Source organism: Aspergillus tubingensis, assembly GCF_013340325.1.
Source record: "Aspergillus tubingensis WU-2223L DNA, scaffold_8, whole genome shotgun sequence".
Lineage (NCBI taxonomy): Eukaryota > Fungi > Ascomycota > Eurotiomycetes > Eurotiales > Aspergillaceae > Aspergillus > Aspergillus tubingensis.
Window position 1 is genome coordinate 586,827 of NW_023336282.1, and position 25,474 is coordinate 612,300.

The 25,474-nt window shown below is 48.2% G+C and overlaps 6 protein-coding genes across 6 annotated transcripts; 3 read left to right on the forward strand and 3 right to left on the reverse strand.

The window, feature by feature from the left end:
- Positions 1–462: 462 nt before the first annotated feature.
- On the forward strand, positions 463–1,038 carry AtWU_06534 (uncharacterized protein; the record flags this gene model as incomplete). Its single annotated transcript, XM_035501643.1, has 4 exons — positions 463–511; positions 714–723; positions 776–905; positions 967–1,038. 4 exons carry the CDS (start codon positions 463–465, stop codon positions 1,036–1,038), a joined length of 261 nt encoding a protein of 86 aa, XP_035357536.1.
- A 1,916-nt stretch (positions 1,039–2,954) lies between these two features.
- On the forward strand, positions 2,955–3,803 carry AtWU_06535 (aminoglycoside phosphotransferase family protein; the record flags this gene model as incomplete). Its single annotated transcript, XM_035501644.1, has 1 exon — positions 2,955–3,803. The coding sequence occupies one exon, from the start codon at positions 2,955–2,957 to the stop codon at positions 3,801–3,803; it is 849 nt and encodes a 282-aa protein (XP_035357537.1).
- Positions 3,804–8,691: 4,888 nt separating this feature from the next.
- AtWU_06536 (uncharacterized protein) lies at positions 8,692–10,517 on the reverse strand (the record flags this gene model as incomplete). The annotated part of the gene is made up of 2 exons (XM_035501645.1): positions 8,692–10,349; positions 10,418–10,517. The coding sequence occupies 2 exons, from the start codon at positions 10,515–10,517 to the stop codon at positions 8,692–8,694; spliced, it is 1,758 nt and encodes a 585-aa protein (XP_035357538.1).
- A 3,943-nt stretch (positions 10,518–14,460) lies between these two features.
- Positions 14,461–15,124, forward strand: AtWU_06537 (phosphotransferase family protein; the record flags this gene model as incomplete). The annotated part of the gene is made up of 4 exons (XM_035501646.1): positions 14,461–14,463; positions 14,630–14,644; positions 14,697–15,050; positions 15,104–15,124. 4 exons carry the CDS (start codon positions 14,461–14,463, stop codon positions 15,122–15,124), a joined length of 393 nt encoding a protein of 130 aa, XP_035357539.1.
- Positions 15,125–15,812: 688 nt separating this feature from the next.
- On the reverse strand, positions 15,813–16,346 carry AtWU_06538 (VPS9 domain protein; the record flags this gene model as incomplete). The annotated part of the gene is made up of 1 exon (XM_035501647.1): positions 15,813–16,346. The coding sequence occupies one exon, from the start codon at positions 16,344–16,346 to the stop codon at positions 15,813–15,815; it is 534 nt and encodes a 177-aa protein (XP_035357540.1).
- Positions 16,347–23,014: 6,668 nt separating this feature from the next.
- AtWU_06539 (FAD-dependent oxidoreductase) lies at positions 23,015–24,733 on the reverse strand (the record flags this gene model as incomplete). Its single annotated transcript, XM_035501648.1, has 6 exons — positions 23,015–23,171; positions 23,243–23,321; positions 23,381–23,576; positions 23,637–23,697; positions 23,761–24,227; positions 24,311–24,733. 6 exons carry the CDS (start codon positions 24,731–24,733, stop codon positions 23,015–23,017), a joined length of 1,383 nt encoding a protein of 460 aa, XP_035357541.1.
- Between the last annotated feature and the right edge of the window lie 741 nt (positions 24,734–25,474).

Here is a 25,474-nt window from a genome sequence, read left to right on the forward strand (position 1 = left end):
GTACATTGGTTGCACAAAGCAGGTAAACTGAGGATTCTCCGGCTGGCATTCGCAATAGGAATATTCCCGGGGTAATGATGGACATGGGCATCCTGTTTCTCATCCACATCCTCCTAGAAAGCAAATGACAGCGAAGTGCAACGCTCCATCAGCCTCTCGAACCACTGTCAGCGACTTCATCTTCTAATTTACCCGTTTGGTAAAGAGCATAGGCCGGGCAATGCAAACGAGTCGAGTTGAATAAGCAAGCGAGTGGTACAGCACAAGTACCCCCGTATGTAAACGGGACTATTGATACCAACAAAAACCCCGTTGGAACCCGGGCAATACCGCTAAGCCTAAACCCCCGCGGAATACCCGGTCACTTGGCTCCAAATCCCACCAACATTCCGATCTTGATATGCAGGGAGACACCGACGCCATTGTACCACACCATATGGTGACATTAATTTCCCAAGCCCTATGCGATCCCTGATCCTTCAACAAAGCCACAACTCAAATTATACCGGGCGTACGTTTGTCTGTGCTACCGTGATTGAATGGTGATAAGTCTCGCCGGGAGTGGGCAGAGAAAAGCCTCACTAAGAAACGCGTCCCCAACTTCCCCGCCAAATCATCGTCGTGACTAGGGCTTGCTCCCCGCGCCTCCCCCTCACTAACTAGGCGCACAGAGCGCTGCTTGTTCTGATTCGCAGGTGGCTTTTGCGGTTTAGGACGAATCGAGTAAGTTGAGCCCGGATGAATGTAACTTGGACCCACTGACGAGGATATTCAGGAGCGTGACTTGGGACCCTAATTTGAGGGTAATACAGCTAGCTGCCAGCTACGAGCCCCCCGGCTGCATAACACGGCATTCACAATGTGTGTGTTGGGTAATGGAATATGTGCGGCAAACCAAACAAGCGGTAGGCCTACATGTACGGATCGGGGTTTGGGAACGGTTGATCTACAACTGACTGCACCCAGCAAATCAAGCAATCGCCTGACTCTCAAGACGCCGTAGCTTCAAGTGTGAACCAGCAAATTGAAGTAACGTGAGACATATCATTGGTTGTGACCTCGGGATAGCGCGTATTCGAGGTACGCCGCACCAGAAAAAGTCATTGCCATCATGTGACTCCTAGCTCTTCCGGCTAGCTCAGAAAGGGATCAGTTTCTCCGTGATTACTCCGTCCATACGACCTGGCCCTGAGCCATCAGCACCCACAATACAGTAGTTCCTGAATCCAGCAATCCATGCCTAATAGAGACTCAGTTATACCTATTCTACTAAACCATTGAATTGAAGTCCCGATGCCCGGCAACCTTCAATGGTGTTTATTGAAACGACCAAATAGGTCACCTGGTATGCGGAATTCTGTGTGCTGGAATCCCGCATCCGACGGAATCTCGCCGCGCAAAGATACACGCTAGCCTCCTCCGGCAAGGCAGATACAACTAGTGCGGATCGTCTCGACCTTCGATGGACGGTTCCATGTTGTCTCTAGCGGGGTTCTACGCATAGCATGAACTCAATCGGAGCGACGTCCTCCGGGCCCGTAACTGACGTTAAACGGCTGCTCAGTCTTAATGCTGGGAGTGGCCTCGATGCACAAACGGCCACAGATGTGTTGTGTTGCTATACTTGGAAGGTGTTGATAACATGTTATCTGCCTATCTCCATAATGACGACGAAGGTAGTGATGTGGCTTGTTTCACCCAAGGCCGAGATAGCAAGCTTTTCCTTCTCGTAAAAACAACAAGGAAAAAGCCCTTTTCCCAAGCTAACAAGTCAATTGGTATGCGCATGCATGTCAGGACGGCCACTAAGGTGATCAGGTTGGGCCAATCATCAAGTTACCCGAGGCGGTCTACACAATGTTCGGTATTCCCATGCACCCAGAATCCATATACATGGTCAGGTGAGAAGCACAATTTCAGTATCAACGAGCGGATACGAATGATCGTCCAAAAGATCCCTCTAGGCTACGACTATTCACCATCGGGCACCGATCTGGAGATCAAAATCTTCTTCCTCATAGCCCAATTATCCCCACTGTCATTGGCCTATACAGGAAAGAAAAGTCTGCTAGCCGCAACCTGAACCCATCGTCGCCTGTGTGTATACGCTAAAACAGACTAAGATATTCGATACAAGCGGATTACATACAACCCACCCCCGCCAAATACCGAAAATTACCAATACCAGCCCATCGGGCAAGTACACCGACAAATCCATCCACACAAAACGAAAGTATAATACGGCTCTAAGCCAAATGCGTACTGCCTTCCCCAAACCCCAAACCTCTTCTAGAAGCCTTCTCGAAGGCGCACCACACCAAAATCGGCATCATCGGTTGCCTTGCGACCGTAAACGTGGTTAGCGCCAAACACTCACACATGGCATGTGATTGATTTTCGCCTCCCGATGGCATTTTTTCGCCTCTGGAAACAGCTGGTAGGTGGCTGATACTAGCGGTGGTTTGAGATTCTGGGTAGTCGAATCAGGATCTCGGGATGTCTGAAGGGGGCCAGCCGGTTGTCTGGGCCGTAAGAATGGATGTATTACTCTACACAATCCTTCCGCTAGTTACTCCGTGGTTAGTTCGCTTTACACAAGTCCTTTCTTTGTAAGACAACCAGAAGACAGACTTGATCCACAATTAATACAAATCACATTCAAGTTATGAACACTCGTGCTGTTACGTACCCATCCACGCTTTGACCTGGACCTACCCACCTAGTATCAGTGGCTGGTAATCGCTGCCAACGCCGCCCAAGTATACTGTACACGTGATCAGAAGGGATCGTGAAGCATAATCATATGCATTCACAGCACCACTCTGATAAACCCAAGTATCGAATCACAGATGTCATGGCCATCAGTATGGTATTCAAGCTTTAGAATGATTAGCAGATCAATCCAATCATAGTCAGCTTTGCCTGACTTCAGGCTTCAAATCATACCTCCAACTATGCCAATACCCGAGTCAATAGTAACACTCTATCTTCGAACACGACTATGGCTAGGCAAAAAGCGCTATGGCACCTTCACGCCGAAGGTAGTAAGAGTCAGCGACACCCGACTAATCAAAGGACCATGTTTCCCCGCCGAACTAGAAGGCCTGCGATACGTCGCGCAACACACCACCATCCCCATCCCCAAAGTCCACCGCACATACCCAGCCAGCGAGGGGCGCATCTACATCGAAATGGACTACATCAAAGGCGACCCTCTCCAAGAAATATGGCGCAACCCCAACTTCACATCCACAAACAAAGAAGCAGTGATCAACGAAGTTGCTAGCTACATCAATCAACTCCGACAACTCACACCACCCCAGGAAGGCATTGTAGCTTCCGCAGAACTAGGAGAATGTTATGACATCCGAGTGGGAAGTTGGCCGTTTGGGCCGTTCAACACCATAGACGAATTTCATGAGTTCCTGCGCGGGACGATCCCCATAGAAGATACTACGAAGGTATATGGCGAAGCTGTCACGAAGTGTCATGAACGATCTGGATCATCATACTATCGGACGTGTTTCACACATGCGGATATCGCTAAGAGGAATATCATTGTTTGTGATGGGAAGGTTGCTGGGATCGTTGATTGGCAGTTTTCAGGGTGGTTTCCGGAGTATTGGGAGTATACGAAGGCGTTTTATACGCTTTATGATGTTCCGGATTGGTATGGTGGGTTGAAGAAGGTGATGAGGAGGTATGATGATGAACTAGAGGCGGAAAGGGTGCTCTGGGAAAGGTTTGATCAGCCCGGGGATCTTTCTAGGACTCGGTATTATGGTGGTAGTAGAGATAAATAGGTATGGCCCTTTCTTTATCTGTTATTTCTTATTCTTTTTGCTACGCTGGTTAATATTGTTGTAAGTTGTATAGATCTAAATGTTCATAATCTGATATCATGTGACCGCCAAGTCTAGTAAGCGGGGGCCCTCCCCCGACCGACCGGTCAACGGAGCAGACCAGTGCGGTAACTTACTTAACAGCAGAGTGACAAACAAACAAACAACCAAGCAAAATGAATACGTACCTAGCTCGGCATTTCCCCGATCAAAGGATCCATGCGCGCGCCCCAGTCAGCCTCAACGACCGTCGTCATACATACTCTACTGAGAAAAGAAACTAACTAACTGAAAAAAGAATAATAGTTAGGCTGAAACAAACAACCTTTCTCTCTCTCTCTCTCTCTCCGCTCCGACCACGTGCCGAGGCATACTACTGCAATGTAAACTAAACTATCAAGTAGCAAGAAAAGAAGACAGAAAACAGGATAACAAGTTAACTAATTCTCCGAGTCTAGACAAGTAAATATAGCCAAGTCTAGATTCACCCACCCACCCACATAATTAGTGTGCATATGTTATATGCGGTCAAAAAAGTGAACACGTACATATGATGGGGCCGTGTGAAAAACGGTGAGCCAGCGAAGAAGGTAAAAAAGACAGTGTGCGGGAAAATAGAGTTCAGAATGTTCTCGGAGAAATAGAAGAGCAAATGATATAATCAAGATAATTCGGTGTCTTAAGTTAGTTAAGTTTTTGTTTGGTATTGTTCCGAATATACCCCATTGTGTATGTATGCATGGATGTGGATGGGAAAGGAAGGAAAGGAAGTTTCGGCATGCCGAGCTGCATTGGGGAGTCGGGCCGGGTACTTAGTAGCCGGTTGCTGGTTGGGCTCGCTCGTTGGTTGGTTGTTCAGTTGGCTCGGTCGGGCACCGTTGGTTATTGGTTGTTATTATTCACGGTACGTATTATCATTTCAGGGCCTCGGTGTGTGTGTGTATCTCTTTCTACAGGGTAGGAAATGATGGAGAGAATTCTAGTTTAGTAAGCGGGTGTCGAGGGTTGATTGATTCAAGGTGATGTATGTAGTAGGAGTTACTGCTCCACTTCCAGTAGCCATCAAGGCAGTGAAACGAGCGTGAAGAAATCAAGATTATTGATGGATGGATAGTCCGTATAGCGATCGATATGAAAGAGGGAGGCTGAAGGTGAGAATTAGTAAGGATGGATAGAATACAACTATCCCGAATCAGCCCGAGTACAGCACCTGTCACTCAGATACAGTGTCACTGTATAACAGCACTCACAGTACCGGTGAAGGCTACTTTGTTCGGGGGGGAACGAATCACTTGGCTGCCCGATCTCAAATTTCGCTCCACAAGAGAAAGAAGACCCGCAATTTGAAAAACTAAACTACTTAGCAACAAGGTAAGCTGGGAATTGACACAAGGGAAAGAGTGGAGAGAAACCACCCCCTCTCAGCTGACAAAAAACCACTCGCGCGGCGTCCACCCCGACTTTCTGCAGGGGCAGTAAACTCTTTTGGGCCAAGTTCCCCCTCAGCCGCTTTGCACTGGTGGTCGGGGTTGGATCCACCGCCGTGGTCTGGGTGTTTGAGAGAACCACGGGCTGGCTTTTGCTCCACGTTTTCGGGCAGACTCGGACGTCAGAGTTTGCAAGTTTGCAGGGAACTCGAATCGTCATTGGTGCAGGTGATCGGGAGATTCAGGGAGATATTGTGGAGAATTAAGAGGAAAATCAGGAGGGAAAAGAAAAAAAAAATAATGTAATTTCTCTTCTTACTTTCCTTACAGAGTACACAGTATGCTTTTCTTCCTTCCAATGGATCCGATCCGACCCTTTTTCGGATTGTGCTTATGTTTGCTTTTTTGCGGGTTGAAATTCGGTTGGTTACCATTTGTGCGTGTTATTATACTGGTGTCTACTGCAGTGGTTACTTAGTTACCTAGCTAATTTGATGACACCTAGTTAGTCTCAGCTAAGGAATGCGACCTGTTCGACATACATGAACGGATTACAGCGGTCCGAGGGATTCTGTTGAATGCAACAATCTACGGAGTAGTTAACTCATTAGTCAGAAGAGTCCACTCCATACTACTTCAACTCCGGTTTTCCTGGGAGTACCCGCGTTACGTCATTGTGGTTGAAGCAATGAAGATGTCAGTGCGCACGAGACCAGGGCCAATGCAACTTATACCGAACTTTATACTGGGGATTAGTCCGCTATTCCCGTTGCATACCATTACACAAATGGCAGCTCTACAGTATGTCACTGTATCAATGAATGTAGACAGAAGTAGACAGATACGAGATCCTACTATAGATAGAATTTGAATTCTTCCCGCCCAGTAAATCTGCAAGGCTTACGCAGATGACCTGCTTATTTCCAACGGCACTGCGCAATAGCCTCCACGGCAGTTCATTCGCATACGGCAGTTGTTGAGCTCGAGTCTTCACGGGAGAGCGAGAGAGAGTCTAGAACAGACAGGTTGAAGAATGCTTGCGACCGTTTTCCAACTCTAACAGGGGCTGATTACGAGCTGCTGCTGCTGCACCTCATCCAGTTGAAGTTAATCTTGATACCTGACAACAATATCTTTCACCACATAATAACTTCATCAACGCCATGCCATGCCATGCCAACTATAATCATAATACCTCGGACCAATATGCCTAACCCAAAACCAAAAAGAGCACATGGACAGAACAAAATAATTAGAATTAGAAAAAACAAAGTTAACCTTCCAAGACATGTACAAAGTTCCGACAAAAACCGCAGCGTCTAACTCAATCGAACAGCTTCCATCCAACAAGTGACGCAAATTCCCGACCGGGTTTTCTTGATCTAGTCGACCCCGATATACTTTATGAACACATGTGCGCGCAGACACACACTCTCTCACATACACACTTTTCTCCCTGATCTGCATGTATCCATCCTTATTCCATCGAAAAAGCTAAATAGAACTATACTAAGATCTCGTGGACCACAACACCACCAACAGCTAATCGTAGTAGTTCGGTGAATCGAACTAGTTTAGATGATGATGTTATCTATCCAGCAACTATACTATGATGGGTTCAGACCATGATGTGAACCTGATGTGACCCTGGAGTAATAATCCCCCATCCGAACCCGGTTCAGTCGGCTTTTCTGGCTTTTTTGTCACCGTCATACCTACCCCCCCAATTCCCCTCTCCACACCCCCCTGTTTTCTCCAAGGGCGTAGCAGCAATCTGTCATCGATTGTTGTTGTTGTTGGTGGTTGGGGTATGACAAGGAGGTGGGTGGGGGAGGGGGGACGGGAACCCCGAGATGTCTCTTTTTCGCCTTCCTTACCACCAACCTTCCATCATGCTTCTTCTTATCATCGTTGAAAACTCAACTTCGTAGTTTAATATTGCGTAGATGGTTTTACAAACCATACGGAACAAATACATACATACATACATAGCTTCAAGCTTCAAGCTTCTATTTTCAGCTCCTTTTTCGCCTCCCCTCATTTCCATATTTAATATTTTTGTTTTGAGTTCTTACTTTTCCTTTGTCACTATCCTATTCCCGTCCCGTTTCCTCATGGGGGGATCTTAATATCGGGCGCATGTGAAGGGTAGGGTAGGGAAGGGAAGGGAAAGGGAAAGGGATCAGTGCGAGAGATTCTAGATCTCTGACCAGGTACGACTGGTGGTTCGAGGGTTGGGGGAGTTGGGAGTTCCCCTCACCTACTTACTAAGTACTCTTCCCTACCCTCCTATTCAATTGTTATTATTTTTTATTATTATTATTATTTTGTGCTATTATTATTTTATTGTGATTATTTTCTGCCCATGCTACGTGTCAGTGCGCCGTAGCCCAGGCCCGCCGGAGACCACCACCATGGTTTGAATGGATGGATGGATGGATGGATGGCTTCGGTGCAGAGTCGTGTCACCACACACACCACTTTCGCTATCTTCTCTATTTAGGTTTCTTCCTCATCGGTTTTACTTTACTGCTAGCTAAATCAAGGAATGTTGTATCTCATATCATATCTAAAGTGGATTTTCTATTTCGCTAAATTTCTTTTGGTTTGGGTTGGGGATGGAAAAACAACAAATAGCAATCTCACTGTAGCATACATCGGTGATAACGTGCGCAAAAGATAGGCGGCGGAAAATGTGGAAAAAAAGACCCTGGAATGGTATGGTCCGGATTTCAAGTCAAGCAACAAGTAGTGGTATCTGGTATCAAGAAGAGCTAAACTGGCTGTTCCCAAGATGCATGTTTGCAATGTTTTTCTGCCGCTTCAAAATAATCAAACGCAGGCTGTCTCACTCCCTGGCCCGATCACATCCATAATTAGAGAAAAACAATAAAACCCTCTTTTCTTTTCAGTATGTCCACCCATAAGAAGAAGTGAAAAAAAGAAAAAGAAAACAAGACAATGAAGACCGTATCCGACCATGCATCGCCAAAGAGGAAATTTCATCTGTACAAGTGAAATTAAGGATGTAATAAAAGGCGTTTGTCCCTCCCGTGGCCCATATATAATGACAGCAGACAGCCTCACAATGCAATGTTGAAAGATGGGGTAAGATGATAGTAAAAGAAGAAAAGGGAAAAAAAGCAAAACAATGACCCGAAACGCATTAGGTCGGATATAACAGCCGTATGATCCCTAGGTGCGCCAATATGCAATGCAGTCGTGATGGTACGTGTCACAAGGATGATAATCAGTCGGCGGTCTTTACATGTTTTGGAAAAGAAAAGAAACGAGAAACAAGGAGTAGCCGTTCGAGTATCGGGTATCATAGTCAACAAACATTACCGATCCAGAAGAAAGGACATGCTTTGACGCAGATAATGGAAGGATGAAGACGGAAGTCGAATCATCAGTCAAGGGCTTCACCACCCCTTCACATGATATTCCCAAGGTCCAAAGTCGGTGTAATGAGTAAAGGATCCGGTTTTGTCCTTACCCTGACTGGTAGCCTTGGTTGCAGCACCACCGGCCTGGCCGGCTGGCTGTCCCTTAGATCCCTTCGGTCCAGGGTATTCTTGTAGATTGGCCATGTCATGTGCCGTATGTCTGCGCTTCAGGAACGCGTTGGCAGTCGCACTCTTCTGTTGACGTTCCCACAACAAGTGTCGGCGGAGAGACTCGGTCAATTCAGTAGCGAGCATGTTGCGACGAGTTGTACGTGGGGAGTGGGCAACAGACTGCGGGGCGGGCTTCATGATGATGGGCTTCGAACGAGGCACGTCGGGACCACGCATCGTCAGGTTCTCATCATCGTCCTCAGGCGGCGATGCAGGGATCGAGGGACCGTTGGGGGAAGTGAGACGCGAGCGTTGGAGGGCTGGACTAGACCGGGTCGGAGCTCCCATCTTAGTTGGCTGATGCATCATCATGGTAAGAAGGGAGCGACGCGAAACAAGGTTGGGCCGGGAATCCACACGCTGGAAGAGTTCCTTCTCCTCAACACTGGATCGGCCGCTTTCCGTGATCGAATCTTCCCAGTCCGAATCCGAGTCCTCGATAGCACTCTCAGAAACCTCATCGTCCGTCTCGACGGCATCTTCGTTATCCATAGCACGTTCACGGATGGGCTTGATGATTTCATTCTGGTCCCTGAAGGAAGCCACCTTTTTCCTGAGATCCTGGCCACTAGCCGAAGGTTTGCTCAATTCATCCGAAAGAGAACTGCGATGGGGCCCTTGCATTGCCATGCGATCCTCGAAAGAGCTTTCATCGTCGTCACCCGACGAGCCTCCCAGAGTGAACATGCCGCCCTTCTTCTTGAAGGGAGTGGGCTTGAGCTGTGCTGGAGGTTTGGCCGGGCCAGGTTCGGCAGCCAATCTAGGTTGCGACCGGTATGACGAAGAGATGACAGAGGGAGAGAATCCGCGGACGATGCTTGGCGACTTGATCAATTCGGATCGGGTAAGAATGCCGGACGAAGAAACGCTAGTATCAGACCCGGCGGTATTGCCATTGTTATCGCTGTCATTGCATTCGGGCGCAGTAGTTGAGCAAGACTCAGTGGACTGATTAGGTTGTTGGCTGAGAGGGTACGGAGGCGGGGTTGGCGTCCGCCTCGCAGTAGAGACAGAAGGAGGGGTGGCGGGAGTAGGGGTCGAAGGACGTGGTGTGATATCGACGACAGGGGGCTCGACTGTCGACATGACGGTGGAGATGGGTTCAAGGTGTTTCTTCTCCTTAATGTTCAGCACCATCCGTTCCAAACCTAGAGATGTAATATGCTTTTCCTTTCCGCGAGCGAGGCTGGCCATAGAATCCTCACGCACCACCGCCGGCTTATAGTCCAAGCACTTCGGGCGTTTAATGTGATGCTCTATCCGCTCAGCCTGCTCCGACGCCGCCGATTCGACACTCGCGGAAAGTTCTGGCAAATCCCCAGCTTCGGAACGAAGAAGTGGCAAAACCGAGGTAGTGCTGGAGGTCTCCGGCTCCACACAGAAGGTCTCACGTGTCCAGAGTCGCCAGCTCAGGTTTTCTAGACGTCGGCCTTCCTCCATATAGTCGGCACATTTTGAAAAGACTAAATTCGGAGGTCAATTGTCAGCCACCAGACGCGACTGATACCCGCAACAAACTAGATGCACTTACCCATCCACATGCCATGAAGACTTTGCGCATTGGCTGTGTCGACCTTATGGATCTTGGCCGTATCCACCGTCAGAACGGGGGTTGAAAAACGCGAAGCCATTCTAACGACGCCACAATTTCGAATATGTTGAAGTTCCTCAAACGATTCTTTTCTTCCCCGTAGGAGTGTAGTTTCGGGGTCGCCGTCTCCCCCAAGCGTGGTCGTTCGGCGCGAGAAGTTGCGAAATAGACCTCTTCGATCCTCCAAGGTTACTGAGAGTAACGCCTCCAAGTTTGGGTTCTGCAGCGTGCTGCAGAAAGTCGATTGAGATTGAAAGTGGCGCCCAAGCTGCCTGTCAAGTGCAGCAGGTGTCGAGTTCAACAATTGCTGTGCGAGATGGAGGGTGGTATGGCGCAAGAGAGATCGATCCGGGGTAGGTCGATTGATCGAAGCCGGTTCCGTAAGCGGATCCTTCACACTTTCCAGTACTACCTATCCAAGAGAGGAACGACCGAAAACGAAAAACGGTCGGGGTGGGTGAAGATTGAACGAAGGTTCAGGCGTACTGGCGCGAAGTATGTAGATATGGCCGGTTCAGGGAGGTCGGGGATGGACGTGGGGATGAGGATTGAGGGTGATGGGCGAGAGGAATGAGTGAAGGAGGAAAGAAGGAAGGGAAAAAATCGAAGGGGAATATGGGGGAGGAGAACCTTAGTCTGGCTGGTGGAGCGGACGAAGAAAAGAGGAAAAGGCAAGATAGTTAACGGACGGGTCGGTGGAGAATTGGGGGGAAGAGGGAGGGAGGGTGGATGAGTGAGTGTCCGGTATGAACTGGTAACGGGTTCAGTACAAGGGGAAAAAAAGGGAAAAAGAGGCAGAAAATGGCAGAAAATGGGAATTTGACGGTGGCCACAAGAGAAAAGTCCGATGGGGGTACGTACCGAGGGAGAGGTACTGTGGTTGACCAGCGATGGGGGGGATGGCGGTAAGTACAAGGATGGGCTCCTAGCCGCGCCTCCTCCCCATCCGTGGTCCCGGATGTGTGATTAATCTTGGGATTATTTGCGTTCTTTTTTTTTTTTATTTTTCCATTTTCCGATTTTTGATTTTTCTAAAATTCAAATTTCCCCTTTCGCAATGGTACATCCGGAGTACCCCCGTGGGTCTACTGGTATTTCATACATTGTTATAACACCGGTAATATTACCATCGGTCTGTTTCCGGAGTCCCACTTTGGAACAAAGTACGAAACTGGTATTGAAGAACAATACTACTAGTCAAGTAGGAAGGCAGGTACTTCACTAAACCCAGTAGGGCCAGCTATACATCGGTGAATGCGTCCACACCCCCCCAACACTTGCAACCAGATGAAGCTTGACCCTGGATCTGGATAGATACATACTAATACCATCCAGGTATGGATAGCAGCCCCCAAAATGGATCACCTTTGAAAAAGCCTCAAAGTTTTTGTGACCTGATGCCTTGATTCACCCTGGTTCTCGCTTCATCTCGGACCGGCAGCACTATGTATGCATCACCGACAAAGCAAAACCCCTGGAGAGATAGCAATGACAACAACAGGGGGAGGGAGAAAAAAGGCCACAGGGGATCGTTCTAGACAAACATTCAAACAAAGATCAACCCGTCCTGTGACCATCGCCTCGGCTGACTAAGGACAAGGCATCTTTAACAGTTCACCAGTCAATCGATCGGGTCACTTGACTTCTCAAAAATGGGTCCCGAACGATTGGCCGAGGCGAAGTGCTGCTGATATCACTCCGCACTTGTCAATTCGCCAGGGCTGGCATACTGTAGGAATCGGGTTAATGATCACTACTATTGAAGACCTAACGATGATAGCCACTTCCATCATTGTACCCAGCATCCAGATCAATTTCCATCATCACTGTCAATCTAGGCACCGTGCCTAATCCCTCGCCTCGTCAGGGGCATTTGACACTTCACCCACCACCCACCGCTGGGCTATTATTGTTATGTCCTGCTGACTAGTGACTTATTGCTCGATTCAGTTCAACTGCTTTCGTCACGGACATGCTTAGTTTCGGGCAGATTCTTGATATCCAAATGTGACTAAGGAAACCATGGGTTTTACCGTCTACATTCTGGGCACCTCCCCAAGCCACGTTCCTGTTACCCGGTCTCTTGGACATCAACATCTTACACACAGACTACCCGACCTAGTTCTGAAACCGGGCATTCCGGCACTTGACCTCATCCCCAACTTATCGACCCTGATCCCCTTTTAGGCTCAAGTGTGTCTGATCGAAACTCTGACTTCCTACATCCATATGATATGTCGACGTGGATGGTTCAATCATCCCGGCTGAAATGGCCTGAGCACTGATCTTCCTTACTGTTTGTTCTTATTAGCCGGTGGTGGTATGTACCTTCGCAAAATGCCCCAGGCGGAGTCGCATACCGGGGAAAGAGCGCAGCGTTTCCGATCTGGATGATCATCTCACACCTACATAGTTCTCCTTCCTCTTATCAGTTCATTGCGCCCTTTGAAGTCTGCAGCAGTTATGTATGTATGTACCCTGAATCGCAAGTCTTCAATGCCCTTTTACCCTCCAAGCCACGATACCCCAAAGCACTTTTGATTTGAGATTTAAAGTACACATGTCCAATGACTATGTATCCCTTCCGAATACCGGTCTCAGGAGACTGGTATACCTAATCTGAGTGACCCAACAACAGAGTATTCGTGTTCGCTCATTCCTCACCCCGTCCATAGTCACAAGGCGAAAATCCTGCCAGCTGTCACTAAAGTACTTGTGATGCTATCTTTGCGAGAACGGTAGGTAGGTAGTAGTATATCCCCAAACAACATAATGTAAATAAAAAAAATAATGGGGGGCAATACTACATACAGCACGTATGATACAATCGTTCACAAGGAGTAGTAGTTAGATACCTGGATTGATTACCCGCCTGTTCGGTTTAGCCCTTTCCTTCCCACCCTACTACCACCCCCCCCTTTTTTTTTCCTGTCACGGGGCCTTGCAAAAACTTCCCAAACGCCCCGTTGCGAATAATAATAATATCAATAATAGACTAAAACGCCACACTTGATCCTTCATCGCGGATCCCCGGGTGAGTGGTTCGGGGAACTAGGATTCAGAAGATCCGCCCGATTCACCATCACCACTGCCCTTTTGGAAACTGACAGCCAGTGCCAGCCAGTTCCCAAGCCGTCAGCCCACGTTTTACAATCATGTGATGTTCCACGTCAAAGGTCCAGGTTCACTCCCCCGAACACCTGATGGATGAGTTGTAAACTGAAAAACAAAAAGTTGTTGTTTCATCTTCGGAGTAAAAGCCGTCATCTGCTTGTACAGTAGTTAGTTGCTTCACTAAGGCGGGCTTCCCGTTGGTGTAGATTGTTTTTCCATCTTCATCCAAACCATCTCCAAATTTTCTCCGATGTATGAAATACGGGATGCTCAAAAGGTATTATCAGAAAATGAAAATAGAAAATGCAAAAGAAAAAGTTCAAGGGGCTGGATGTGGAGGGGTCGTGACCTCGTCGGCTTATTGGGGCCCAAAGGGAGTTTCCAAGCCTCACAAGGCCCTGTCGAGTTAGTACTGAGTAGTAGCGGCGACGTTGAACGATCTGCAAGGCGGTTCACATTGTGGTCACTTGCTGGTTAAAGTCGATCGCATTGCCGGATAGTTAACGTCTTACCACGGAATGCCCCGTAGCATGGGGAAGGTACTACTCTATACACACTCATACACACTCTCCTATGTTAGGGAGGAGAACTTAATATCGGAGGACGGATGGCCCAGGTAAACCCCGCAATGATATAAACTCTTAACAAGACTAGACAGGCGCTATTAATTAGACAGTGATAGTCAAGTACTAAGTCAAGATCGGCATTTGCGAACGTAAGTAAGTAGATAGTAAGTAAAGCTCCATAGCTAATAATTGAGCCCACACCCGTCTTTCTTGCATATTCAATGCAGACAATAACCAAGAGCAGCATTATCTCCTAGGCACCAAAGCTCTGTTGGCAGGTGGAAATCAGGGAAACCCGTCAACATGGTGAGCTTATTCGCTTCGCTTGCAGCTGGGGGGCGGACACCTCCGCTTTCAATGATCCAAGTGCTCAGCTGCCATCTTTCATGCATGGAATCGTTCCACAGCGATGCTTCTAGAGGGAGCCACGTAGCTGCGCCCTAGCCCACTCGACCACACTCCGATTCATCAGGCGTACCTCTTGCAGGTGTGTGCCATGAAGAATAGAGGGAATTCCATGGATGACGCCCTTTTTCCAGAATTCTACGGAGCTACATTCTATCTGGGTACATTGCCTGGTTAAGCTTATGGGAAGTCCCAGTCATTCCCTAACAATGGGATGGGAAATGCTCCATACTCTCCGTGTTGTTGAGCCTACCCAGGTAAACTCTCCGGATGATGATGACGATGCTGAAGGAGAGGTGAGACTATACCGTGGTTGGAACCCGCTATCTCATGATTCCCCATGTAGGAAGGGCTTCACAAATTCTCGGGGCATCAACCAACTGTTCATTGACAATTGGTTGTCATTGTTCGAGATGACCTCGATTGTTCGGGAGAATCCGTCAACCGATGAGGGCATCCGAGGGACTCCCGCGGTACACCAGTGGAAGGCAAGAAAAAGCAATCCACACTTGATCGAGGGAGCTGACGTCCATGCCGACAGAAAGTTGCCGAGGACCATTGACAACATCAGGACGCCTACCTTGCTGGTAGAACAGGCAGAGGCGACTATTGCTCCGTGGCGTAGAAGCGAGTCGATGCAGATGCCACCTGCCAGAGTGCCAGTGTACAAAATACAGCTAGTTAGCTAGCTAGCTACAATAGTGACAGAGGACTGACTACTCCGTACTGACTGATGTTACCTCATCTCCCGCCCGCCCCCTTTAACGTGGGGGCAAAACCAAACAAACCCGCAGTGGCAAAGGCCCACCCCCGAGTCACAAGACAGCTCCTCCGTCACATGATGTGGGGTCGTCCCGCGGCATTAATGCGCCACTGGTCGCGGCTGAAGGGGATTCCATGTCTATCTATCTCTCTCTACCATATCATGCTCAATCGAGGTTGATACACCGAGTTGACTCGTTTACAATCACACACAGAGCTGAACTGTATAGAAACAGTATCGCCCATACGGCCTTTACTCGGCTCCGCCATTGTCGACTGCTCTCCTGACCTGCGAAAGTGCCGACACTATGATCGATTGCTGACTAGAAGCCAACGGGGATGGAAGGACGCTACTGGACGCAGCTGCATCACGTCAAACAGCGGCTTAGAAGCACCGGATAAGGCACCATGCATCAAGTGCAGCCTGCAGACAAAGAATGATAAACAGCAGGTGCCGCCGGTGTCTTACGGAGTACTCCCGCCCGACCTTAGTCACTACTAGAGATATCCGACAGGACGCGCAGGCTGGGAACAACAACAGGGACGGTGATGCTGTTGTGTGCACACAACGCCCGTTGCCTATTTCCTCTATAGGTAGTCTGCCATTCCTCCTTTGGGACTGGTCGAAGTAGGGCGTCAGCCAGGAACACAGTGGTCTCAACTTTACTGAGTACGGCTCTGTAGATCATAGAACCGTCTGGATCTTGCACGACATGATCTACGGTATGTTGCTGTGGCTGGTGCCATACACTCAGGCATTCACCTGGAGTAGGAGTGGATTGGTTATCGACGTTTTTCATCCCATGAATAAAGCTTACGACTTTTGGGAACTTCTTACGATCGCCAAAATTTCCGAGAATGTTGTTGATACCATTCATAATCCCAGGGGTCACAAACTCATCTGTAAACCGTTTCACCAGGGCGGATATTGCCTCATACTGGGATGAAATTGCCTCCTGAACCCTAGCCTTATTTTGAGATGATCTCCAAAACTTTCTCCGGCCCTTGAATTCTTTATGCATAGCTTAAAGCTTGGATTGCGCACGGATATCGACTCCCGGGATATGCATTTGGAAGGGATAACGACCCGGGCACACAGGGCAGCCGGGTACCACCAGTCACTAAGCCGGCCAGCACTAATGTATGGGTTGCTACGGAGCACAAAGCCCAATCCAATATACACATACGGTCTCTTTTTTCTTCAATTCCTCCCTCTTTCTCACTGTCTTTCACTGCTATTTCCTGCCTTCCCGTCAAATGCCATACGATGGGGAACCGACGTGGTACGTAGCATCGCCGTTTCTCCTGAACAAGTCACATTCCATAATTCCCGGGCCGCATCCCCCGGACCAGCCAAAACCCACGAACGATTCTTGTCATGTAACCCAGGAAAGGGCCAATCTACCAGGAACTGGTTAGCAAAATAGACCGGTTCAGAATCGGACCTTTGTTCGAGAACCCAGCCTAGCGGCTACCAGATCATGCAAATTCGCAGTTCTCGCTCGCTTTGACCTCCAGGGGAATGGTGGGTTCTCCACGTAAATGCAAGGGTTATAGCGCGGATCGCATTTCAAGGATCTGAGGAACAGGAAAGGAAAAAACAAATCAAGCCCACCCACAGACACACATTTCATTGATTGACTGAGTAAGTGCTCCGGGAAGCCTATTGCGGTAAATCTGAAATTTGCCCTTTCTTTCTTTCTTTTTTTTCTCTTCCTTACTCCGTACCCTTCCCCTTCCCCCCCGAATCCTCAACACGCGATAAAACCAATATAAAACATAGCTTCAAACTCTCCCGACTGAAGAATGAACAGTAACAACAGTAGTAGTCCTATTGGGCTGGAACACGGGGCCGGGACCTGGACTTGGACCTCCTTTCCTTTTACTATTTCCATCCACCAGCCATCCATCGAAAAATTCCTCCCTTCTATCTCTCTCCTACCTAGCCACGTAAGCTATCCATCTATCCCTCATCTATCTGTCTTGAGAGCTCTTCCCCAATACTGCAAGGAAACCAACTGTGTATTCACCTACCTACCTACCTACCTACTTGCCACCTCCTCTTCCATTCTCTCAAATCTGCAGCAATGAAAGGGCACGTTCACGGAATTACCCCGGATTGATCAACCTCCCCCCACCGAGGCGAAAACGAGGAACACAGTGTAACTGAGTGTGTGTGTGTGTGTGTGTGTGTGCTACAACAGACAATACAGCTCAATACCTGAGTAGCTTACTATGTGCGATATTTAGGCATGATCCATGCATACATATGTTTGCCTTGGATTGATAGCAGATGATAACTGTACCTACGTCCTTATCTATATTTACTACTACTAGTACAGTACTCTGTACATAAATCACGCAAATTCCTTTTGATTGACCGTAAGTAAGTAAGTAGAATTAGCCAGCGGGTTGCCTCTTTGGGTATGCCTTGTCTTGCTGAGGAATAATAGCTAGTTAGTTGGTTATTAAGTGGTAGTGGTAGTGGTAGTGGTAGTGGTAGTGGTTTACTCCTTGATTCAGGGACGGACGTAATTCAAGTATGTATGTTTCGAAAGACAATAAATACTAATAGTAGATCATTAGTTATGTAAGTATGTATGTATGGACTTACATATTTTTCGATAATGTATTACTACTGATACTATAGGTAGATATACCCGCGCTTTTTAAAATCTATCGCTATACAAATAACTAACTACAGGATGGCTTTAGATCGTCAAGTAGGACAGTAAGTATTGTATTAGGGAAGGATGCTATGCTATCTCCGAAGAAGAAGTAGAACCAGGATGAGGCAATAAACCGAGCAGTAGAACAATCGTCATCGCATCTGCATGTCCCGGTATTTGGGTCAACAGGCATGTTCACAGATACCTTGTCCGGTTGGGATCGACCCCCGCCCACCGCCGATTTGGACGTAAAACAACAACAACAACCAAATACTTACGGTAAGTGGCAGTGTGTTGCACCACCACACACCCACACCCCCCACCACTCATGTAAGTACCCATCTAGGTACATATGTACATAACATACATGAACAGGTGTAGGGTCTAGAGTACTATCATGCAGAACTGTAAGTACGGAGTCCGTTGAGAAATCATCAGTTGCATGTGCAGTAAGTGACTAACTACTAGTTGACTAGTTGAGATTAGTTTTTCCGTTGCGCAACGTTGGCAGAATCCCGAGACCTGGTTCTAGGAAAAACAAATGAGGGGGAAAGGACGAAAAAGAAAAAAAGCAAATGGGGGTATTATAATTAGTAAGTGATTCCTTAATCGGGGTTGATGAGTGTGTGAGAGAGAGAGAGAAAATTCCTCGTGTCAGATGACAGGGCTGTATACTTCTTCCTTGCCTGATTTAGGGCGCTTTTGTTACACGTTGGCTGATACCGCCGTTGATGTGGGTTAATAGCTATCATAGTAACTGGTCCGGTCGCTGCAGGGTACAGGTGGGAGTCATCATTACGCATGGGCGTGTGTTGAATTGCTATGGTCGATCTATTATTCTAGGCCCTGTGGATGTGAGACTCGTCTGTTGTTTGTTGGAAGTATGACACTGTCTATATGCCGTGTCGTTCTGCTATAGATAGCTGTTGTTCGTGGATGATGAATGCGGCCAGTTGGCGGGCTGGGCCCATGGGGTTCAATAACTGGATCAGGGGTTTCCGGGGTTAGCAGTCCTTCCCCGCAATAGGCTGAAAGTTCGGATTGGGAACATCTAGTAGACTTGTCACATTGCTATATGGGCGTGCTCTCATAACCGTCATCATCTGCCGATTGGGTATGGTCGGATAGCACACTCATAACAGAGAGTTCATGGGGCGACCAAGTAAGTGTTGGTTAATAGCTGGAACCTTTCATGGCGATAAGCTGAAACAAAGACAAACTCGAGTTAGTGTAGCACGAAGAAGACATTGGTTCAAGTTTAGGCAGATCAGGCACCGATTCCGGCTGTCGCATGACCTTGCGATATAAGGTATCCCCGAAAGAGTCGGTAGAGTTAGGTTGACAGCCGCCATGTCCCATCCATGTGACTTGCACCTCGGATATGTTTCTCAGCTAATCGGCAGTTGCTGTGGGCTTCGTTTCATGTCAAAGGGGGTTGCAAAGGCTATTGGCTTAGATCTAAGTGCTATCTAACTAGAGCGAGAGAAATTAGTCCGGGTTGGCTATCTCTATTGGTCCGGTATATAAGGTGTCGAGGGTGAACGGGCTAATCGGATCGCATAGCCAGGGTTGAGAGGTGTATATCTGGCGATGCCGATGTGCCAATCAAAAAGGCCCCAGATGGTCTGGATCGGAGTTTGATGGTATAAATCGATATCCTCGTGAATGTTTAGATGTATGTCTTCACATGGCTGGTACCTGACTTGATGTAGTACTTTTGTGAGGTACCAAGGAATAGAGTGCATGGAAAAAGACAGAAAAACAGACCGACGGAAATTGTGTGAAATACTGTAAATACTCCAATTACGAGTTTCAACATAGTACAGTAAGGCTACAGAGAGACCAAAGAAAGAAAGGCACATACCAGAGGTGAGCATCATCAGATGCTAGGATCACCTCCTGCAGTCGTGTGATGCTAAAATCGCCCAAGTCCGAAGTAGCGGTATAGAAATAATGGGCGCCCAAGATATCGCTGTTAATATTGAAGCAGCGACAGGTGATTGCTTGACAGTGTTGTTGTAAGGCATTCTCCTTGCAAACACGCCACGGCTTCTCGTTTGACGCCCTGATCGTCAGTTGCTGTCATGAGAAAAGGGGGAAGGATTATGCTCGGGTCCCACGAGACAGAATCATGGTGGACTTTGGCGCGAACGGAGGCCGGCCACGTCGATGCTCGCAGCCATGTGATGGCGGGTGGTAACCGCTGCGCATTGTCTCCTGGCGCTGCGTGGACTTTCTTTTTTCGGGACGTCGCCGCTTTAACCGAGGCCGGTTATTCATTCCTCTACACAATCGTGCATCTTTGACTTCGCTTCAGGGCTGTGCGCTTCCATCGGACATATCCTTGTCCGGGATCAGCATCATTCTAAGGAGGTACTGTCTAGATACTTAGCAGTTCTCTGGTCACCTGCTGGGTAATCACCGAGGCTGTAACCATACACAAGCTACTAAGACAGTGTTCTGTTCATAGCACAAAGACGTCCTACGCTAGCCTTATTGCAGCTGATTCCAGATATGTTTGTTTCCCTTCGAGATGCCGTACCGCCAGAATACTCTCTTGTATGCACCATATCACATGATAAACAGCGGTGACAGATCGTAGATCGAAGTACCTTCCGAATGGGATCTTAGCCTTCCTACCTAGCTCTCGATATGCAAGATGCCACCCTGGCCGCGATCGAATAGAATTTCCATATCAAGTCCATGGAAGCCTGCAGTACCTGCAAAGTGAACTCATAATCTGCAAACGGCCCATGTCTGAGCAATGGTTCGGAAGGAAAGGTGAGTCAACAGCAGCCATGGATCATCCTCTAGAAGCGACATTATACTGACACTAACGATACTGATGCTGATTCAGTGAAGCCATGACTAGAAGTCATTGAGACAATAACCTCCGGACAGGATCAAATGCTTCTGCATCTTCCTCTGGCCAGCCATAGGCGCAAGGGTGCTCCTTGCTCTAACATACAGCCTCTTCAAAATGATCGGATGAGGCGGCTTGAGGCACCAGACGAGTGTAACCCCATCAACATCCCATATACTTCTATCGAAAGGCAATTGGAAGTTTCGGCGCTTCCGTTCCCGCACACCGAATAGTATTGATGACTGAAAGTCATGGGACATCTGACAGAAATTCATATTCATTGATCGGGACTCTTTATCGAAGGATGATTACTAAAGACTGGCTTTGATGATTGGGATTCGAGAATCCCTTGCGGATACGCTCGACCTTTCTCATACAAAGCATGCCGGTCTACCAAGGCTTGGACGACCAAATCATACGAGATGCGTTACCTGCAGATGCAAGCCGCGGTTGCACATCGGTTCGTACGGTTTATTGCCCAGCCAAGTCCTCATGACTATGCTATGTCATGACCTTGAGGAAAAGTGTTTTGATCTTGGTTATATGAGCGATAACATGGCATAATGCATTTCCAACAACGACAGTATTGTCACGAGGACCGTTCAGAATGTGCAACCGATTGCCAGTGACAGTTCCTAAATCCACGGCAACTTGATCGGTGAATATACTCCTTCCTGGTTCCATGCCGTCGTCGAACGAGGCAGGATGAGATGTAGCTGGCTGCTCCGTTGTCCAATTTTGAAAAGAATGACACCAAGATTTTGCGATTACTGCATGCCTCCTGCCGAGTAATCGACTATGGCGGAGATTGCTCACCGACGAGGCCCGATATACACAAGCGATAGAGGCTTAAGCAGTAGTGAGGGCGGATGTGGTGGACTAGAACCAGAAAAAAACCTTCGTCCCTTTGACAATGATGTCGTCTCAAGCAGCCTCGCGAATAGACGATGGACCCCTGTCGGGCGGCTATTCCTAAGCTCGTATGAGCAGAGCTTTCTACCGTTGTGCAGGGATCTCGAGGATTTTCCACGATAGCGACTCGATATTATTGGAGGGACCGGCTTCTGAACAAGGACCCCGGGAAGAAGCGCAGAAGCTGGCTTGTCCGGTAAAACATCAGCTGCATCGTGACGGCTGAATAGACGCGATCGACCGAGTCTAGAAGTCGGATTTGCTTCTTCTTGCGACGCATAGCTACGTTGCTATTTACGGGAGAGTTTCACTGCTGGTCATCTGAGCAAATGCATATTGCATCGGGCTTACCACGCCTGTGCGCTATCGATCATATCCTCCGCGACGGGTTGTGAGTGGATGTTGATGTGCAATGCCGTCTGTTCTTTTCTGAGTCGTCGACTAATGACAAAAAGTAGTCGCCGGGCCAATTGATGGTCGCGCTCCCCTTTCAGTCTAGACGAGGCAGCCGAATAACAATTGCATTATCGCCCGCTGATCAGACGACCGTCACCAGATCACTCTCACCCTCCTTCGTGGAAATCATTTCCACCCATTCTGATTGTCCCTATCAGATCGCATGGACAGCTCCAATTCATATGTTGTTTATAATATGGTCTGATAAGGCTCATTCGACCAATGTTTTTGTCATCTTCTGGCCTTTTGCCGATCGTACTTTTATCACTCAATCACCGACTAACCCCATGCTGAGCTGTCAGCCCATTGTTCCTCTCCTTTTCCCGTCTCCACATCCCGCTGATCCATTTCTCCGTGTCTGAGCACACACAGCGCACATGGCCCTCTTCGCCCGAAATCGATCCTATCAACTTCACAGGTCATTTGGATAGCAATCACGGAGCGCCATCACAGTCTTCGCCGAATCGGAACTCTGCACATTGTGATGGGTTCGGCCAGTAGGATGGTATACTATGCGTGGAATCTTTCATAACAGAACAAAACATCAATACTTCTAGGATCGGGCACATGGTCTGTCAATACAGTGATATGAAAGTCGCATTCGAGAAGGCCCAAAAGGTTGCCCCGTACGTGTCACACTAACCCATAGTAGATAAATGCTATCAGCTGCTCAAGTACAATCTCAGATCATGATCACGCTAGATACAATACAACGCCCAAAGAAAGAACTCCTCCACCGGCGCGAAACTAATGCTGCGCCCCCAAAACACTAGCATGCCGCATGCTGTACTCAAATCCGAGGCTGGAATGAGCTAGTCTCTTGCTCCCCGACAACTACCCCGTTTCCTAGCTTCAAGCCGACTGGTAGCCCTCTGATGAATTTGTCTGTGTGCGGCAGCCCCCTTCGCATGGCGACAACTTCCTCGATGTCTCTGTGCATGTCATATCTGGTTTGATCGTCAGAGTCTAGAAGTAGAAAATCATACCAGAATAAAATCAAATGGGCTAAGAAACTTACGCATTCATCTCCTCAATGGTCAGTTTCTTCTTCTCATCCTCAACCTTATAGGTGGCGGTGTCGGTATTGCTAGAGAAACCTGGATAGAATAGTTAGGACCAGTATCTTCGCTACTTTAGCATCGTGAATCTCGCTTACCAATGCGCTCGTTGATATTATATGCTGCCTTCGCCGAAGCTGACTGAACCTTGGTGGCCCGGGGCAATCGGATTTCCTGGTAGATCGACAGCGCATCGGCGACATCGCCCTTGAAGTGCGCCCTGCTGAAGATAATTCCCAAGGCCGCAGCGTCTTCAATTGCCATGCAGGCACCCTGGCTCTGATGGGGCATCATCTGCAGTGGGATGCGTTAGTCGATACTGTCTATTGTTCAAATCCGCAGGTCAAAACATACCGGGTGCCCTGCATCACCGAGAAGGCAAACCATGTTGCGGGAGATATATGGGTATGGTTGGCTGCCCACCGTTAGCGCAAACAACTTCCAAGCGACTGTGAGAGTGTATTAGTTGGGTACTCACTGCACCCAGAGACGCCATGGCCTGATTTCCTTGCCAATTTTCAGGTGCGAGAAGACCTGGCGATCGAGATGAGGATAAGGCGCGAGAAGTTCCTCGACGGGACGGTCTTCGCCACCCCAGGTCTGGCTTGCATAGTCTCCCATCTCGCGAGGGAAGAAACAATAGTACGACAGCAAGCGACCACCGTTACAAGGCGAGAGCACGATCTTATCCCATTTGCCTTCCTGGCCACCCCAGTACTCAAGCGCACTGTTCTTCGAGTAATCGACCAGACCCAGCCGAACAGCCTCCTCCGTCGTTACATTAGTATGCAGACAGCTGGAGGCCGCAGGCTTTCTCTCAGGATGAATACCAATAATACCACGGACAACCGAGCCGATTCCATCAGCACCAACGATCAAGTCATGCTGGGCAGTCTCCCCGTTGGCAAAGGTGATCACTCCGGAATTCAGATCAATATCTTTGCACTGTATAGTTCCCAACATTAGCATGCCAACTATATAATCGGACCTTACGCCCGAGAGCAAAGGTAGCATATGTCGCGACGAACCTGAAAATTGACCTTCAGCTTCGCAGGCGTTCCCTGGCCCTCCTCCTGCATAGCACAGTCCTTCAACATCGCATGCATATACTGCCGATGGAACATGTTATAGACATAACCCCAACGCTTCTCATAGTCCCCCAAATCATACACACTAACAGGCTCTCCAGTCTTCCAGTCGCGGTTGATCAACTTGCGCAGAATGACCGGATCGCCCTTAGCAACATCAACTCCCCATTCGTGTAACCAGCGAGTGCCATTCGCCGCGCACGAAATCGACGCTCCAACCTCACCCGCGAAATCATGACGCTCATAGATAGTCACATCGTGACCGGCCCGACGGAGCGAGATGGCCGCAGCCATACCACCAATACCACCACCAACAATACCGACGCTCAGACGGCGCCACGATGCTTCATCGTTTGATCCCATATTGATAGTAGTAGTAGACCGAAGTTATATATAGAAAGATGGGAAGTTTGAAGTAAGTAGTGGCAACCAATGTATATATGTGATCAAGGGTATACTGATAGTAGCAAAGAAGATGAAGTTGAAGAATGAACAATCCAACACGATGTGACGTGGACCAACGCAGCTATTTAAACTCTCGTGATCTGAACAACCAATATGCAATACACTTTGACTCTCAAAGTTACCATTCTTTTCCTTATCTTGATTGAAGGCTTCCATCGGTTGGCACAGGCGGGCGGCTGGCTGGTTGGGGTGGCGGGCCGCGCACTTTCACTATGATGCAGGTGCATTATCCGCCTCGGGCGGATATGTTCCCTTCCTTTTCCCACTTCCGCTCCGGGTGTCTCTCTTGGCTAGATAACTATCTTTGATTAAGTGGATTTGTTTAATCGGGGAAGACATATCTGATCCATTGTGTTCATTAATTGTGAGGTCTGATAAGGATGTGATTATCGTATACGAAGTTGCGGTATCTTCCGACCTCGGGAGGCGGGGGAGTTTGAGGAAGGGGGATTTTGATACTGAGAATCACGGTTATAGTAGTCCATGTATGATTCACGAGTATGGAGGGAGTGGGTTTGAGATACGGTGACTTCATAGTTCCATAGAGTATAGAAGCTGAGCGCGTGATATTTGTCTGTCGGTAAATCCAACTACAATGCTAACTATAGTATATAAAGCCTAGTTAGTGAAACTACTTAT